Source organism: Pseudomassariella vexata (genome assembly GCF_002105095.1).
Source record: "Pseudomassariella vexata strain CBS 129021 chromosome Unknown BCR38scaffold_2, whole genome shotgun sequence".
Taxonomy (NCBI): Eukaryota; Fungi; Ascomycota; class Sordariomycetes; order Amphisphaeriales; family Pseudomassariaceae; genus Pseudomassariella; species Pseudomassariella vexata.
In genome coordinates this window covers 1,767,997-1,785,324 of record NW_024467957.1, presented here as the reverse complement: position 1 = coordinate 1,785,324, position 17,328 = coordinate 1,767,997, and the positions used below count along the sequence as shown (strand labels likewise).

General features: G+C 52.1%; 4 protein-coding genes across 4 annotated transcripts; 2 read left to right on the top strand and 2 right to left on the bottom strand.

The window, feature by feature from the left end:
* Positions 1-30: 30 nt before the first annotated feature.
* Positions 31-3,944, bottom strand: BCR38DRAFT_332781 (MYND finger family protein; the record flags this gene model as incomplete). Its single annotated transcript, XM_040855183.1, has 2 exons — positions 31-3,419; positions 3,761-3,944. The coding sequence occupies 2 exons, from the start codon at positions 3,942-3,944 to the stop codon at positions 31-33; spliced, it is 3,573 nt and encodes a 1,190-aa protein (XP_040719949.1).
* A 689-nt stretch (positions 3,945-4,633) lies between these two features.
* BCR38DRAFT_420708 (GPI mannosyltransferase 3) lies at positions 4,634-7,283 on the bottom strand. The gene is made up of 5 exons (XM_040859399.1): positions 6,751-7,283; positions 6,453-6,683; positions 6,210-6,397; positions 5,973-6,143; positions 4,634-5,922 (listed from the first exon to the last, which is right to left on the bottom strand). The coding sequence occupies exons 1-5, from the start codon at positions 7,111-7,113 to the stop codon at positions 4,884-4,886; spliced, it is 1,992 nt and encodes a 663-aa protein (XP_040719948.1). The 5' UTR covers positions 7,114-7,283; the 3' UTR covers positions 4,634-4,883.
* A 1,801-nt stretch (positions 7,284-9,084) lies between these two features.
* On the top strand, positions 9,085-11,223 carry BCR38DRAFT_420696 (ornithine-oxo-acid transaminase). The gene is made up of 3 exons (XM_040859398.1): positions 9,085-9,778; positions 9,827-10,528; positions 10,591-11,223. Exons 1-3 carry the CDS (start codon positions 9,281-9,283, stop codon positions 10,744-10,746), a joined length of 1,356 nt encoding a protein of 451 aa, XP_040719947.1. The 5' UTR covers positions 9,085-9,280; the 3' UTR covers positions 10,747-11,223.
* Positions 11,224-13,849: 2,626 nt separating this feature from the next.
* On the top strand, positions 13,850-17,013 carry BCR38DRAFT_454887 (uncharacterized protein; the record flags this gene model as incomplete). Its single annotated transcript, XM_040861741.1, has 3 exons — positions 13,850-13,981; positions 14,181-16,824; positions 16,877-17,013. 3 exons carry the CDS (start codon positions 13,850-13,852, stop codon positions 17,011-17,013), a joined length of 2,913 nt encoding a protein of 970 aa, XP_040719946.1.
* Between the last annotated feature and the right edge of the window lie 315 nt (positions 17,014-17,328).

Below are 17,328 nucleotides of genomic sequence, written 5' to 3'. Positions count from 1 at the left end.
CTGCTCCCCATCTGCCAACAGATATTCGAACTAAGGTTTGCCGCATGCCTTTTTGTGATGGCCCCAATCCTCCTTCTGGCACTCCCGCGAACAGTACTTGACTCCCCCACATCTAGCACAATTCTTCAGCCCAACCCCATCCACCTTGCCACAATTCTGACACTCATTCTTGCGGTTGTTCTTCTTGTCCACGCTTACGTCCTCCGTGGTGCTCGACAGCATGGTCGTGGCAAGGATGTCTTCCACGAATGGGACCGAAAAGGTCGGACTAATGGCCACCCGCGTCATGTATTTGGCGACGGCATCCCAATGCTCAAGATTTGGGACCTTGAAGCTCGCAGGTAGCTTATCCCGGCCACAGGAGCACAGAAACTGCGCGCCGTGTTCGAGGCTCAGGGGAACGGCAGCACCGGAACGCTTGTACTCGCAGTCGGAGCCGTGCGACCAGGTGCGACAACGCTCGGCCAAGGCGGGGAGCACGCGTTTCCACAGTTCAAGCTCGCGGTTATCAATGTTGATGGAAGCACAGATTCCCGTGACCTGGGCGAGGAAATCTTGCAGCGGGGCGACTAGATCGATGGTCAGAGGCAGGACAGCGGCGTCGGCGACGACGGAGCCCGCGGCGCCGTCCAGGCGGAGTGCGCTGATGAAGAGCAGGATGTGGAGCCCGGCTTCATCGGGAAGACTGAGGCTGAAGACTCGGTGATGCAGTTTGTGCAGCCCCGAGGCGGACGCGAAGATGGAAGTGAGCGTATTCTTGAAGTTGAGACGAGGAGGGAGCATCTCTGGCTTGCTAGCAACACCAGACGAGTTCAGTTGTCTCTCCCGTGAAGAACACTGGGAGGCGATGAGGGGTTTCAACCAGTCCAGACCCTTCTTGCTTGACACATCCAGTATAGGCAATCTATCGAGGTTCAGGTGTGGAATGTTCATCGTGACTGGAGTACTGGTTGGGTCCAGTCTCACGGGGCAAATAAAGTCATCCAGACATCCCGCAGTGACTGGGTCTGCCAGTGGGGCGGTGACTTCCACATAGCCCGACTTGCGTGCAATTCGGGTTCTACTTCTCTCCTTGTCAACCGGGAGAGGAAAGTGGATAGGGAACATCATTTCCTTCTCACCCAGGACGACTTGAATCACGAATGGTGATGACTGTACGAGGCCAATGGGAGCTTTGCTCATCAGTAGGGCCTTGCCCTTTTCGGACAGAATATCGACGTGTCCTGTCAGCGAAGATATAACGCCGGTTCTGTTGTCGAGATCGACAGTGAGGGTGGCGTTGGTCGACCCAAGGGTATGTTGTCCTCCTGTATGTTGTCCTACAGAGGACACGGGACTTGCTTTTCCACAAGTGATTGGGTATGCAATATGACCCGGAAGATACTTTGAGACGTGCACATGTTTCTTATCGCGCAGAGCCGCCTCATACAAGGTCATTGTGAATCCCAACTTCTGCTGGAAGAACATCAGGTTCTGAGGAGACGACTCCAGTCCAAGGGCGACGGTGCCGTCTTCCAACTCTAACTGAAGTGCTGCTGTTGGCACATAAAAGCAGGCAATCAGCGGCGAGTTTCCTAGGAAGCCTTTGGTGTCTGACTGGATGTTCAGCGAATAGTCCTCACTGCCTCTGGACCCTGTGGCCTTGATGGTTCCGAATGAGAAATGGACATCGGCAAACATGTTGAGTCGCTGTGCGAAGTCATTTGCACTCGAACTCAAAACAGCTCGGCAGGTTGGGCTGGCAAAATTGGCTCTGTCTGTGAACAAGCCAATGACGCGATCTCGAGGTACGATCAATGTCACAGCCATGACCTCTGGGATCTTGCCCCACGAGCCGAAACCTGGTGCGTTGCGCTGAATTTCATCTTGGAGCCACGGCTCTGTGTGGACCTGTTGAATATGAAGCTGAGCAGAGAGTTCTTGGATATAGTTGCTGGCAAGCATCATGCTCCTATCCCGCATGATGAACTCGAGCAGCGCATCCCACATCTTGGGCCATTCCGTCACAACCCTTGCCTTGATCGTCTTCAGTAGAGCGACGAGGCTTCCTCGGTGGAAGTGAGGGTGTGCACTGTTCTGGATTTGCTGACCCAACTGGTCCCTCGAGGCGCTCAACATGGCGAGTGGGTTCTCCTGTCGGAACATGTCGCAGTATACCTGGAAGATGGCACGTGCAAGTGTTTTGGCATCGATTCTGGGTAGGGTGATGCTACCTTGACCACCAGAAAACGGTTGGATAGGCTTCCAAGAGAGTCTGGTGTGGACTTGCTTCATTGAACCAGACTCCAGGTTGTTGAGTATTAATTCGTCGACGCTCGACACGGTGGTTGCATTGGTCCAAGACTCAACCGATGCTACACCCAAGAGGAGAGACACCGTGGGAGCATGACCACGAAGAACTTCATCGAACTGAGCCTTTCGGGTTTTCCCCGTCTTTAGGAGTGTCTCCATGTAGAGGGTCGAGGCTGTTTCGTTCTTCAAAAGCGGTGCGGCCCCAACGAGAATGTTTAGGGGGCCGAGGTGGTCCGCCAGGTTCGACGAGTCGATCACGTCGAAACTCGTCGGCGCTTCTCCGTTTTTACCATAGGAACCTGAGTCCAGTTCCAGCGGGCGAGCATCAAACTGTGACCTGAAGAAATGTGCTGAAGCGCTCTTCGAGACTGCACTCTGCTGGAGAGTATGGCAGAAGGCCAATGCATCAGACAGCACGAACCTCAAGATGAATCGATCCTTGATAGCCATGAAGGCCGAGATCCACAATTTGAACTGCATCTTGGTGGCCTCGAAGACAACCTGGACGCTGGGAACAGAGCTGTGGCGCCAAGGGGACTTGGGATCGAGTTTGGCGAATACAGTGGCGAGATGAAACCCTGTCACTGGGTCGGTCCCGTAATGGAGGTATGTGTTGGCCGACATGGACGATGCAAACATGGGGTTGGGGTACTTTGCAGTAGCAGATTTCGAAGTAGACCCATCCTTCCAAAAGGCATCAAATGTATTGGACAAGACGCCCAAGGAGCTCACTGCCAATGGGGAAGCAGATCGAACGGCCGTCATAATCTTGGTACCACCGACTGACTTTGCCATCTTCGTAGAGAACAGATTTCGAGATCGCTGAAGGTTTGCCTCAAAGGATGCCAGGTGCTTTGGATTATCCTTCAAGGAGGCGGCTGAGACGTATTTGGTCCAAAGAGCTCGAGCAGATGTAAGCGAGGCTTCGTCACAAAACCGCAACATCGTGCCATATTTGCTCTTGTGCCAAGTCTCCAGTGTCTTCGATGTGTCTACAAGCCGCTGGGCTTGACGCGTGAGCAGGCTGATGACAGCGTCGCTGAGATACATATCGTAGTAGATAGCCCAAAGGGTGTCGGCCGGGCTACTCCCATCTATCAAGAACGAGAAAAGCAGGACATTGCGAGCTTCACAAATAGTTAGCTGATCTGAAGTTGTTTGATAACCGAGAAATTCACAGTTGAGAGGACCCAGCGTTGGATGAGAGTCAACAAACGCCAACATTCATTAGTGTTTTCACAAGATAGACTATGTGACCAACAGTTTTTCTTCACAGAGTCTTCAGTGACTGAAAGTAAACGAAACCAGCGATTTCAGAAGTCAGGATTCAGAGATAAACGGTTTTATCACAGAATCCCGAAGGCAATCAGCTCACCAGCGACTCAAGTAATAGACGGAACACCAAAGAGATGAGACTTACCGATGATACCATCCAGGTAGTCACAACAAGTGATATCAAGTGTTCGACCAGGAAGGCCATTCTCAAGGTACGCGGTGTAAAGAATGTTTCGAACGTCCCCACAGCCGAGAAGCAGAATGGTGTCTGCTTCAACGCGGTTTCCTTGAGGCAGATCGCGCGTGAGACTGATGGCGGGAGTGTTTCCCAGTGGATAGAATTGGGTAACATAGTTGAGGTTGCTTGGGACCAGCATTGTTTATCACGGAGAAAATGTCTCAGTAAATGCCAGGATGCAATTCAGTTGCGCTTGTTGAGATGAGTTTGAGTTGAGAGACAAAATTGCTGGTGATGATGTGGTGTATATATGTGCCCAGTCAGGTTGAGACTAGCTTGAGGTGAGTGAACAAGATATGAGAAGTAAATATTTGGGCAACGCAACTTTAAATCAGCGGAGGACAAAACAACTCCATATCAAAGGATGAAATAACGCGGAATAGCCCGGTACTCCGGTGTGTTAAACAGGCATAACCCGATTGTCCCACCTAGTTGTGCTGTTGTCATCCCCTGGGCAAGTTTCTAAGCTGGCAGACAAACCAACAGACCCCCTAAAAGTAGGAATGGCAGCAAGTCCGGTGCTTCTCTCCTTGTTCTATCCTATGGTCATAGAGAGTCCCGTTTGTACAGTGTGAAACGTCAAAAGGGAGGCCCACCATCTATGCAAGCATCCTTTTGACATTGGGGATATCCTGCGATACTCTGGATGTTGTTTGTATCAGATCATCTGGCTAGCTGCTGCTCACAAGGAAGGAACAAAGCATAGGAGACAAGTTCAGGAGATTGAAGGCTATCTACACCAAGACTAATGGCAGACTAAAATCCAGACAGGACGTGAATTGATCTTGGGCACGGAATGGCATCTGATCTGAAGTAATGCGAGACAGCAGTGGAGGTTGATATATTGACCAGAGGCCTGCGGGAAATATCACGGGTGCGAGCATGACCCCCACCTTCCGTTGGGCAGTTGCTACTAAGACAATGATACCTACATAGAAAACAGGCTTTTCGAGTTTACGATTACACGGAATTCTAAAATATACCCCCGTACACCAACACGAGTATGCCCCGCCTTCCTATCGTTAGTGGTGATAGACCAGTCCAATGGCTCCGAATCTGCTCTCGAGAGTTCACGAGACTATGGGTTTTCAGAATACACCCCCGTACTCCAAACACGAAGATGTCCCGCTTTTCTATCGTCATCAGTGAATAGGCCATTCCAATGACTCCAAGTCTGCTTCAACGTGACACCCTTGTCAGCCCCCGGACCGGAAGATCCAAAGTACTCCTGCAGTGCATCTTCGATGCCTTCAAATCCAATTATGTACCTCGGTATCTCCTCTCCATCACCAGAAGCTGGCCATAGATCATTGCTCATGAACCCAACCTTGTTAGCATCGAATCGGTACCCTTCGTCCACATAATTTGCCCGTTCTGGCGATCCTGGTTCCGTGTGTAGGGGCGGCTCACAGGTCAGGGCTCGGGCTCGCAAAGCAGGATATACTAGATGCGAGCGCCAGGGTGTCGTGTGACAGGGAGTTAAGAAGAGGGCGAACAGTTCCAGGGGATTAGCTGTGTGGTTGACCTTTTGCGAGACCGCAAGGTTTAGGGGGTGGATTCTTTCGAACCGGCCGCGCAGATAGCCCATGACCTGAATCGGCGCGGCTCCGTGGAAGTAGGACAAATACGCTGCCATGAAGAGGTTGACAAGGAGTCCAGCAGCCAGGTAGGGTTTTCTTTTTATACCGATGGCACCAGATGCAGTGGGTATTCCTCCTTCTGTAACTTGAGTGAAGAAAGATGTGACGTACGGGGCGGCAAGGATATGTAGTATGGGCAACAGGGGGTAGATGAACCGCACTTCTTTGTGAGATATAAGAGATAACATCGAGATGTTCGTTAGAACAGCCAGTGCCAGCGCTTTCAGGGCATTGGACATCTCAATCGACTTGGAAGAGGACAGGGATGTAGCCTTCCATAAGCCCACGATGGCGAATGGGGCAATGGTGGTACAAGAAAGGGGGATGCCTTGGGAGAGGTAATAGTGCCAGTTATTTTGTCCATAGAACACTGCAAGCGATTGCGCGATATTGAAGTGGAGCCAAGTGTATGGTGGAAAGGTCCATTCGCCAAAGTATTGGTGATCGGCAACAAGTGACAAGCCAAGAACGCAGAATCTATTGATTTTAGTTTTGGACACGAAGTATGTGGCTGTTTATTGACCTACCCGCAGAAAATACCTTCTCTAACCAAGATGAAGATTGTTTTCGGGGTCAGTGTAGACTGGCCATCGAGAGTGAACCTAGTCAACATGAGCGTCCCAATGGCCAACCAGATTAGTGAGTTGGTTGGACGAAGAAGCACAGCAATTCCAGCGAGAACGAGTGACATGCGCAGGCTGAATATGGAGAATCAGCAGATCAGGAACAATAGATCTCCCGGGCTAGAATCAAGAGGTACCTACCTGTTGACTGCTCCCGGTTTCTGGAATGGAGAAGGGGTTGGGGTCTTCTCTTTGCTGCCTCCTGAGACGCCAAGCAGTTCCCATGGCCAGTGGTACAGAGCGGCAATTGTCAACGTGGCCTCGAGGGAGTTTGAGAATGTCCTGGTTGAGCAATACCATTGCCAAGGGTTGACGATGCTCATCAGAAGCTGCAGAAGATGATCAGCATCAACAATACGGGTCCGAGCCGACGTGGCCACTTACGACAGACCAGGCCACTGCACTGTTCGGTCCGTATAGCTTCTCGCCAAGTCTCCAGGCATACCAATCGCTCAAGGCAGCAAAGCCAGCCTGGATGACTTTGGGTATCGCAACAAGTACCGTGGCCCGCAGGGAAGACGACAGAGGCATGGTCGCCAAGTAATTAAAGACCATGCTGTACCCAAGTGCGAACACACCCGGGTGAAGCGAGGAGCGCAGTTTGTGCTCCCATTCCTAGTCTTGTAGTCAGACCAGCGCAATCTTGGGTTGGTAGGGAAAGGCCGGATTTGATAAGACGCACCCAGGTCAACCATGCGCCGCTCTCGTGTCCGAATGCCATCTGCCATGCGGGCTCGAGGGCCTGAAAATACTCATCGGGTTGGAAGAATGTGCGAACGCAGAGGGCGTTGATGAGGCGGAATGCGAATAGCACCGCAAGTGCATCTTTGACTTGTGTGGCTACAGCAGCATTTTGCTGAACTGGGCGCGTCGGCACGTCTTCAGGCAGGCCCTGAGTAGCCGCGGGCTTCTCGTCGCCAAATGCCTGATGTTCGCTCATTTTTGCCAACTCTGGTTGGCACGCAGAGAGGTTCAACGGGATTTGAGCCTCTCTGATATCTAACAGTACATGTAAATTGCCTGATTGCCGATTGGCCTGGTACATATCTAGAAGGCCAGTTATCCTGCATCAAATTGCAGGACCAGCCCCAAGTAGGAGGTACGTACTCTTCACGCCTCACTGATCAGGCTCACAGTTTGCCGGCCAAACTTGAGCCACAGCAAATGTGTTGGCGAGCTGACACCCCACCTCAAATGGGGGCCCCCACATGTCGCCCAGCGTCACTGAGCAATTGCAGCAAACTTCTCTCTGACCCTAACTACAACTTTGATCTTTCTGGCTGCACTACTGACATTTCCAAGGTGAAATGCCTGATTGGCCCGAGAGCGGAGATACCCGGCCTACGGCAGATTGACATCAGCCAGTAGACGCTCTCCCGTGGAGCAGTCAAGCAAAGCAGCAATTCTGTCGACAAATATTTGCATCCATTGGAAGCCGTCTCAAAGCTTCTTCATGCGAGTTCACAGAACAAGCTGCCAAATTCACCACTGGTGATCTTTGTTCACCGCTTTGCTTCGGAAAGAACTGGGGAACCCCAGGCACCATGTGACGACCCGTTCGATTTTGATGTCACTGTAACTACTACGGTATCAGGCCAAAGTTTTCACCCCCTGACAAGTACCCGTGGACCACTGCCAAGGCAACGCTATACTAATTCTGGCCTAGCCTACTCATGCCAACGAAAAGGTACTTCCACGTCTGATTCCAACTTGCTGTCAATAACGCGTCCTCATTATCGCGTTTCAGTAACCACAATGGGGACTAAACACCTTACGGAAGCCGATCGCCAACGAATTCGAACCCTCTATTTCGACGGTGGTAAATCGAAAGCCGAAATTCATACTATTACAACATTTTCTCTTAATCAGATCAAGACAGCTATTAAGGCCTCTTCAAGCCAGGTAGCTAAGAGATCTGGTAGACCCCGGACTTTATCTCGTGAGCAAGAAGAAGAGCTCGTTACATATGTAACTAGTTCTAAGCAAGGCCGTAGAGCCTCATTCCTCCAGTTGTCAATCATCCTTTTCCAGTCCCTCTTCGGAGTTTACGTTATACGAACTACCCTCCGCCGGCTCGGATTCAAGAGACATACTGCGCGCCGAAAGCCTCCTATCTCAGAAGTTAACCGACAAAAGCGCCTCGCCTGGGCCCTCGAACATGTCAGCTGGACACCAGAGCAATGGGCTCAGGTACTTTGGACCGACGAGACATGGATTACAGGAGGACACCATCGAAAACAGTACGTTACACGACGACCAGGAGAGGAATGGGACCCGACCTGTATTATCGAACGACACCAACATAAACAAGGCTGGATGTTCTGGGGCTGTTTCTCAGGCCTTGGAAAAGGACCGGGAATCTTCTGGGAAAAGGATTGGGGTTCTATTACTGCCGAGACATATCGATCCCACACAATTTCTATTATCGATGGCTGGATACAACTCTGTCAACGAGACCTCGGTACACACCTTACATTAATGCAGGACGGCGCTCCCGCTTACTCGGCAATTGATACAGTCACAGATCTTACGGATAGGGGCATTAATATAGTCCAGTGGCCACCTTATTCCCCTGATCTAAACCCGATAGAGATGTGCTGGAACTGGATGAAGGACTACATTGAAGATAAATACGGTATTACTGAAAAGCCTAGCTATGATCGTCTTCGGATATGGGTAAAGGAGGCTTGGGATGAGTTACCTGAGAGCTACTTACAGGAGCTTTTGAAATCAATGCCAGAGAGGTGCGAAGCGGTGATCGCGGCCAACGGAATGCATACAAAGTACTAGTAAAATGTATTGGATGCATATGCCAAGAGTTAGCGCGTGCCAAGGTGGGGCACGGTACAAACACACAATTGAAAACTTATCCATAACACCATAGTAGTCAGACTCGACTCTGCATGAGAGAGCCGCTTCTACTTGCACTTAGGGGTTTAGACTAGTGGCCAGGGTTGTCCCGCTCTGCTGGGTACTTAAAGGAAGGTAGGCACTTCGACACCAGAGCATACGCAAAGGTATATTACCTAAATCAAGCCTGTCATTGGTTCTTCACCCCACCTTCTATTCATTCCTGATCTCTTTGTCTCTCGAGCCTGACCTGGCTTCTTGTTCCCCTTCCAGCCTTGGTTTCTCTTCAACTTGCTTTGCTTCTCACAGAGCATCCTCCACTGAGCCATTGCTGCGTGCGCACTTGCAACTACTCTCTCACCATGGCTCCTCATGCGAACGGCAGCCAGTCTGGCAACGGCTCCATCTCGACGTCTCGGTACCATGCCTCGTCGACCCAGGGTGCAATTGATTCCGAGCACAAGTATGCGGCTCACAACTACCACCCCTTGCCGGTTGTCTTCGCTCGTGCTTCAGGCGTCGACGTGTGGGATCCTGAGGGAAAGCACTACATCGACTTCCTGTCTGCCTACAGCGCAGTCAACCAAGGTCATTGCCACCCCGAGCTGGTCAAGGCTCTGACGGAACAAGCAGGCCGACTTACATTGAGTTCGCGCGCTTTCCATAACGACGTCTTCCCCAAGTGGGCAGAGAAAGTGCAGCAGATGTTTGGCTACGACATGGTGCTGCCAATGAACACGGGGGCTGAGGCCGTAGAGACGGCCATCAAGATTGCGAGAAAGTGGGCCTACAAAGTGAAGGGCGTTGCTCCAGGCGATGCCTTGATATTCGGTGTCGAGGAGAACTTCCACGGTCGAACAGTCAGTATACCCAGGCCTACTCGAACCCAACTCTAACCATACGGCAAGATGACAGCAGTGACGTTATCTACCGACCCGGAGTCCAGAGACAATTATGGTCCATATGTGCCCAATGTTGGTGCCCTCAGCCCTTCTACCGGCAAAGCGATCCGATACAACAATGTCGCAGATTTGGAGGAAGTCCTCGAGGCTCATGGGAAGCAGACGGCTGCGTTCATTGTCGAGCCTATTCAGGGCGAGGCGGGAGTTGTCGTCCCCGACGAAGGTTACCTGGCCAAGGTCCAAGAGCTTTGCAAGAAGCACAATGTGCTGTTTATCTGCGACGAGATCCAAACTGGAATCGGTCGCACCGGGCGAATGCTATGCTCCGAATGGGCTGGAATCAAGCCAGACATGGTCACGCTAGGGAAGGCCATCTCGGGTGGCATGTACCCTGTGAGCTGTGTCCTCAGTAGCAAGGAGATCATGCTCGTAGTTGAGCCTGGAACCCACGGATCCACGTATGGTGGCAACCCATTGGGATGCGCTGTTTCCATTCGCGCGCTTGAGATCATGGAAGAGGAGCAACTCACTGAGAAAGCAGAGAAACTGGGCAGCATCTTCCGGGATAGCTTGACTGCTCTCAAGTCGCCACTCATCAAGACTGTTCGGGGCAAAGGTCTGCTCAATGCTGTCGTGATTGACGAGTCGCAAACCGGGGGGCATTCGGCATGGGACTTGTGTCTTCTGCTCAAGGAGAAGGGACTTTTGGTACGACGAACATCAACCTCGACTTATAATTCTCTAACTTGAGAGGCTGACTTTGGAAACAGGCTAAACCTACGCATGGCAACATCATTCGCTTTGCACCACCATTGGTTATCTCCGAGATGCAGCTTCGTAAGGCCGTGACCATCATCGGTGAGGCTTTGACAGAGTTGCCCAAAATGAAGAAGCACGAGGACGTTCATGTGGGATTGGAGAATTGATACCACCCCACACTTGTCCGACACACACCCCGCAGTGACACATATACAAGGTCTTTATTATTTGTGAATTAGGTGGCGTTGGTGTCTGACGGAACCCGCATTGACAGGAAAATATAGAGTGGAAAATGGAAAATAGTGAGGGCGAGTTAGCAAGGCTATCTATGAGGTGGAGGGGAAGCGTGGTAAGCCCGAGGTCTCCCCCCCCCCCTCTTCTATCTAGTATGCGGGTTGACCTATGAGGATCATGGATACAGAGGACAATAAACACATCCCAATGGAAACGTACGAGCAGGAATGGTTCAAAGGATAGTACCAGGTGTTTATGAAAATCAAATAGGGTCAGCTAATTCCTAGATCGAACTCGGTACTAAGCATGTGTAACTTGATACCCAATTGAGGAATTCCCCATTCATCACAGCTACATGAGCGTCAAGTTGCAAGCAAAGTAGGCTGTAGTAATTATTGGTCCATTCATCAGCATGTCTCGCCCTGTTCAGGCAACTATGTGACCATTCGCTGCAGGACGGCTGCAGTCTTAGTGCATGTTTGGTTACCCCAAACTATGCCAAACGTTGCAATACCGATGGTCGATCTCACCAGAGCTCCCACAAGCAACGGGAAAAGCAAGCTCAATTGGGTGTCGGTCGTGCCGCAAGGGCTGCGAACCTTCCACTACAGCCCGATTCTTGAAATGCAGAACAACCTGTTACAGCATTACTTGTCATACGGAGTAAACCACGGCCAGACGATGCATGCCGTCATTACCAGGTGGAAAGATCACCATCGGCAACCATCCATATTATTCTACTTCGATGCTGCTGCTATCCACTGGCTTACTACCATCTGCACGAAGGCATCTTTGAGGTCGAGAAGCGATCTGCACTAACGTTGAATGCAAGTAGAAGGAGAAAGCCGGGCATATGGTTCACGATGCAGCGGCGAGTCAACTAGCTAATTGGATCCTGCACCATCATCATGTTCTTAACTGATTCAGCAGCTCCGTGATGGAGGGAACAATGACATGTGTTCTCCCTCTGATAAGCAAAGGTTCCCGATCGTGGGGAAGATAAGAACAAAGAGGTGGATTCATGCAATGCCATCCACTTTCTCTTGTTTTGGTGCAATGCTCCATAAGCACAACACAAAGGCATGCACTTGGGCACATTGGGAGGAACCCTGTCTCCTTCCCTTCCTTCTGTTTCCCCAAGCGCCGCCTGAACTTCCAAAGTGGCATCCCGTCATCACATCACAAGCGCTATCGTGTGATCCATTTTCTTGCCCCTCTTGCGGCAACATGATCTTTCTTGACTTTTGCGCTGATTACAGCATGAACTCTTCATCATCCCATCTTGTGCGTCTGGCCAAGTGAGATTTAGATGAGTGACGAGCTCGTATTGGCATAGCCGCTTGCTCCGATCTCGTCCATCACCTGGGAAGTCCCGGGGTGCCGAATGACAAACGGAATATGCAGTAAAGCGAAGTCTCAAAGTACTATGTGAGCATTCTACTAGCCCGGCTAGTACTGCGTAGCTCCCCTCCCCCATCATGGACACCTCCTGGACCAACTGGGATCAAGTGGAGAAGATTGATATGCGCAAGCAGCATGGAACTCGTATTTTACATCTTTCTTATTATTTTTTGGTCCTGCCTGCTCAATCGGGTCAGATGCGGGGCTTTTGTATGGCATCCGGCGGTACCTTCCCAGCTACATAGCACTGGCAGTTCAGTGTAAATTGAACCAGATCGCCCAGCTCCCTGTTGACAACAGGGCTGTGTGGAGAACAAAAAGACCCAGAAGCTATGCCGGAATAGTGGCGGCAATGCAAGTTCAATGTTCACAGTGGGTCTGACTGATGTTGTTAAAGGGACGTTATCGGAGCATGCTAGGGTCCTCTTATCAATTCTAAAGAACAAGGTCAAGCCAAATCCGGGTCACATTTGTCACAAGGCACCATCATTTGGCCGGTGCAGGCCAGCGCCCCAAGGTGAATCACAGCCCGTGAATGGCTGGCTGACGGTGACTCTTGTCAGTCTCCCTCTCCGGGCTCTTCATGTTGAGACGTCTAGTCGTCTGGACTGGTACAGCCCAACAACAAGCTAGGAATTGACGACTTGACGCTCAAGTCCTACCCACTTCTTCCATTTCCATCAAATCGTCCCATGCGGCTCGCCTCGCCACGTTCGTCTCGTTTCTTTCTCTTCTCTTTCCTCATTTCCATCTACTAGCACCTCACCTTCCCCGTCCTCGTTGTCCACCGATTGCCTCATATCTCGTCGTCGCGCCCCCTAAGCAGGTACAACTTGATTATAGGTTTAGTTTGCTGCATAAAGACATTAGTTGCAGTTATCGGGGTCCTGTTTGTGTCATTCATTGCCGAGTCATTCAGTTGATATCGGACAGCCAACCAGGTACCGCTGCTACCCTACCACCTTGAGGACCGCCAAACCGCTTGCAGCCCCCTCCCCCGGCCTAGGTATAACCACCACCCGTCCAACGGCCCCAGCAAGCCTAGTGCCCCAGGGCTCTATCGCTGTTATCACCGGTCAAAGTACCCCAGCGCATACTTCCAACATACATTGAATCCACCCTTTAGCTATCGTCCGTGTCCCGTTCGCCGTTGTTATTGTCGTCGTCGACGTCCTGGTCAGCTACCCCTTCACATCAAGAACAGGCAGCATCAAATTCTCCCAGGCTGCTGCAAAGTGCACTCGTTGTCGCTGCCTCGATTTCACAGTGTCCCCGCCCTTTACCGTGCCTCGATTCTGCCCAGGACATCCCAACGACCCGCCTATCGGATAACTGCCGCTAGGTGTGCTGTTGTACTCATCCACTTCCCATCTCCAGCGACCCGACCTACGGCCCCAGACGCACACAGCTCCCCAGCATCTCTCTTCCATTCTAACCTTACGCGTCTGCCTCGTGGATTGTGCCCTTTTCTATTCTTGACCGCTCTCTTGTTCCCTTGGAAACCAACCATCGACGCATCCTGAATGGGCAGGTACATGACGCTACCTCGAGCCGACTCCTTATCCCCGATTCCCTTATAAGCCCACGGGCTCCAACAACCCAGCTTCCTGTCACTGCCAACAACCACAGGGGGTCATGGCGGACCGTCTATCTTCAAACTCTTCCTCGCGCCGGTCGAGGGCAGGCGACAGTTCCATCGGCCAGTTCGTCATCGGGTCTGAGATAGGCAAAGGTAGCTTCGCCCAGGTCTACCAGGGCAAGCACCAGGTAAGCTCCCTCGATTCTTTCATTCCATCTCGTTTGCATCACTTCCTTGGCTATCGTACACTTCCGCGTGCTTTGCAAGCAGTTGTCAACTGCAGTCAAGGACAGTTACGACCAGTCGACGCGTATCTTGTTCGCAACTCGAGTGCTGACTCATTGCTTGATTACATGGAGCAACTCAAGCTAATCAACATGACAATAGTCCTCGGGGGCCCTGGTTGCCGTCAAGTCGGTCGAACTTGCCCGGCTGAACAAGAAACTGAAAGAGAACCTCTACAGCGAGATCCAAATCCTCAAGAAGCTTCGCCATCCTCATATCGTCGCCCTCCATGACTGCATCGAGTCGACGACCCACATCAACCTCATCATGGAATACTGCGAGCTGGGAGACCTATCATTGTTTATTAAGAAGAGAGACAAGCTGATAACGCATCCCGCCACATGCGATATGGCTCGCAAATACCCAACCGTCCCCAATGCCGGTCTGAACGAGGTGGTTATCCGTCACTTTCTCCAGCAACTCGCCAGTGCATTGCAATTCCTCCGCCAGAGTAATTTCGTCCACAGAGATGTGAAGCCCCAGAACCTTCTCCTTCTTCCCTCGGTTCAGTACAGAGAGAGCAACAAGGAGGCTCGGCCGATCCTCAGCGCCAGCCAAGACTCGTTAATACCAGCCGTGGGCTTACAGTCTCTGCCGATGCTCAAGCTCGCGGATTTCGGATTCGCCCGCGTCCTGCCGGCTACCTCGTTGGCAGAGACGCTCTGTGGCTCTCCTCTCTACATGGCGCCTGAGATCCTACGTTACGAACGATACGATGCCAAGGCCGACCTGTGGTCTGTTGGAACCGTATTGTATGAGATGGTGTCGGGCAAGCCCCCCTTCCGAGCGAGCAATCACGTTGAGTTGTTGAGAAAGATTGAGAACGCCGATGACCAGATCAGATTCCCCAAGGAATGCCAGGTCAGCTCCGAGACCAAAGGTCTTATTCGTGCACTACTGAAGCGGAATCCCGTCGAGAGACTGAGTTTTGAGAACTTCTTCAATCATCCGGTAGTCACCGGAGCAATTCCCGGCGTCGTCGAAGACGATGTTCCCAAAGTGAAACGAGCGCCATCAAAGGAGATCCGAAACTTCTCAAGAACGGACGAACCGCGTTCCAGTCCTCGCCGCCTGTCGTTCCGTCGCCAATACATGACCGATGCCGATCCCTCACGGGAAGAGGCTGGTTCGTCCTCACCTCGTGAAAAGCCGCGGAGATCTTCACCGCTAGCGAGTCCAGCAGAATTCCCCTTCGACAAGCAGCCAGCGCAGGGCAACGCACGCTTGGCCGACTCCCCTCGCGACGACAATGCCCCCGGTCTCAGTCTTAGAAGACCACAACCCTTTCCGTCTACGTCAGCTCCTAGCCGGCCGGCGCTTCAAGAAGACTGGCGTCGGCGAGGGCTTTCTAATGCCTCGCTGAAACAGTACTCACGAGACGAGCAGGCGCCGCCTTCTTCGGCTCTCAAAGAGTATGCCGGCAGGGGAAAGCAAAAGAGCGCTGCTGCTGACGAGCGCGATAAAGTGGCCCAGGATATTGCCTTCGAGAGAGACTATGTTGTGGTGGAGAAGAGGCAGGTCGAGGTCAATGCATTCGCCGACCAGTTGGCTGCGCAGGGGGCAGAAGCGCAGGCTATGTCGCCCAAAGCTGGCCAGATTGTCCGCCGGGCTACGCAGCAGGGAATTCCTACTTCTACTACTGGTGCCATACCTGCGGAGCGCTCCAAGGCCCAGCAGATTGCTCAGGGCAATCAACACCCCGAACATTACCGACGAGGCTCGTACGACAAGAACCTGTCAGGAAGCCCCAGCTCCACTACTTCGGTCATCTCTAAGGCAATCCAGGACGCAAGCTTGAGATTATTTGGTTTCAAGTATCCGGCGCATCTGCTTGGCAAAGGAGCATCCCCTCCTCATCTCTACAACCCCTACCCTACCTACCCGACTCCGGCCGCGCCCGCTGGCCTTATTACCGATGGCCGTCAAGGTGCCGCCATCGACGAAGACACCCGGGTTGCGCAGTGTATTGAAGACTATGCTACGCGGAGCGACTGCGTGTGGGGCTTCGCCGAAGTCAAGTACAAGCAGCTCGTGCCCATGGCCCCGTCCATGGATCATGGTCTGGGCGGTGTGCCGGCTGACAAGCTGGCACCCGAGGATGACGATCTGACAGTGGAAGCCGTGGTCGTACTTTCGGAAGAGGCACTTGTCCTCTACGTCAAGGCGCTCTCATTACTTGCCAAATCGATGGACATTGCCAGCATCTGGTGGGCACGCAAGGCTAGAGGAGGCGATTCTAGCACCCAACAGCACATCATCGCCCGTGACTCGGCAGCAATCCAAAGCCTTGTGACTCGAGTCAACTCTGCCGTCCAGTGGGTGCGCAAGCGCTTCAACGAGACCTTGGAGAAGGCCGAAATCGTCAGATTGAAGCTGATTGATGCCCAAAAGCAACTTCCCGAAGACCATCCTAGTCATCCGAGCAACCACCAGCAAGAGGCCGCTTCGACTAGCGCATCTAGTGCTGAAGGTATTGTACTTACAAGTGGCCTTAGTGCCGAGAAATTGATGTATGAGCGAGCCCTGGAGATGAGCCGCACCGCGGCTATCAACGAGATTGCGAACGAGGACTTGAAAGGCTGCGAGCTCTCTTATGTCACTGCGATCCGTATGCTGGAAGCCGTTTTGGATAACGACGAAGACTTGTCCAAGCGTAGGGTCCCCGGGACGCCCAAGGTTGAACGCGACTTGATTCGGGAAGGTGCATCCGAAATCAACGCGGACGACCAGCAGGCGGTTCACAAGAGTAAGTTGCCATTTTAAAAGGCTTACGTGCGGCTCAATGCTGACGATCACAGTGATTCAAATGATCTCAGGCAGACTAGCCAGTCTTCGGAAGAAGATGCAAATGATTGCCAATGCGTCAAAGGCGCAACAGCAAAGCATCTCCAAGAAACGCAGTGGCGATATCGCTTCGCGAAGCAATCCCACGTAGTCCTTGCAACGAACGAAGAATTGCTTTTTACGATTCACGATGAAACGCACAGAGACTGCACTTCTCGATTCCCGAATGTCCCGCGGCTTTCGGAAATTTCGGTTCCATTTCGAACACCTAGTTTCGAAGAGAAACCGGGCGATGAAACCCACATTGGCACTATTTCTCAGGGGGCATTTATACAACGGCGTTAGGTCGGAACCTCCATTTTCCCGGTCATGTTCTCATACTTTCCATTTGCACTGAGCATCCGGTATGTGCTTTGTCGTATATTCCCATTCGGTCTCCTAGGGGCCCAGTGGTACATAGTCGGGG

Coding starts and splice junctions, on each gene's coding strand:
- BCR38DRAFT_420708 (XM_040859399.1), bottom strand. CDS start 7,113: ATGTACCAGGCCAATCGGCAATCAGGCAATTTACATGTACTGTTAGAT. Junction 6,398..6,452: donor GTGCAGTGGCCTGGTCTGTC/GTAAGTGGCCAC, acceptor CATCTTCTGCAG/CTTCTGATGAGCATCGTCAA. Junction 5,923..5,972: donor AGAGAAGGTATTTTCTGCGG/GTAGGTCAATAA, acceptor TAAAATCAATAG/ATTCTGCGTTCTTGGCTTGT.
- BCR38DRAFT_420696 (XM_040859398.1), top strand. CDS start 9,281: ATGGCTCCTCATGCGAACGGCAGCCAGTCTGGCAACGGCTCCATCTCG. Junction 9,779..9,826: donor AGAACTTCCACGGTCGAACA/GTCAGTATACCC, acceptor CCATACGGCAAG/ATGACAGCAGTGACGTTATC. Junction 10,529..10,590: donor TCAAGGAGAAGGGACTTTTG/GTACGACGAACA, acceptor CTTTGGAAACAG/GCTAAACCTACGCATGGCAA.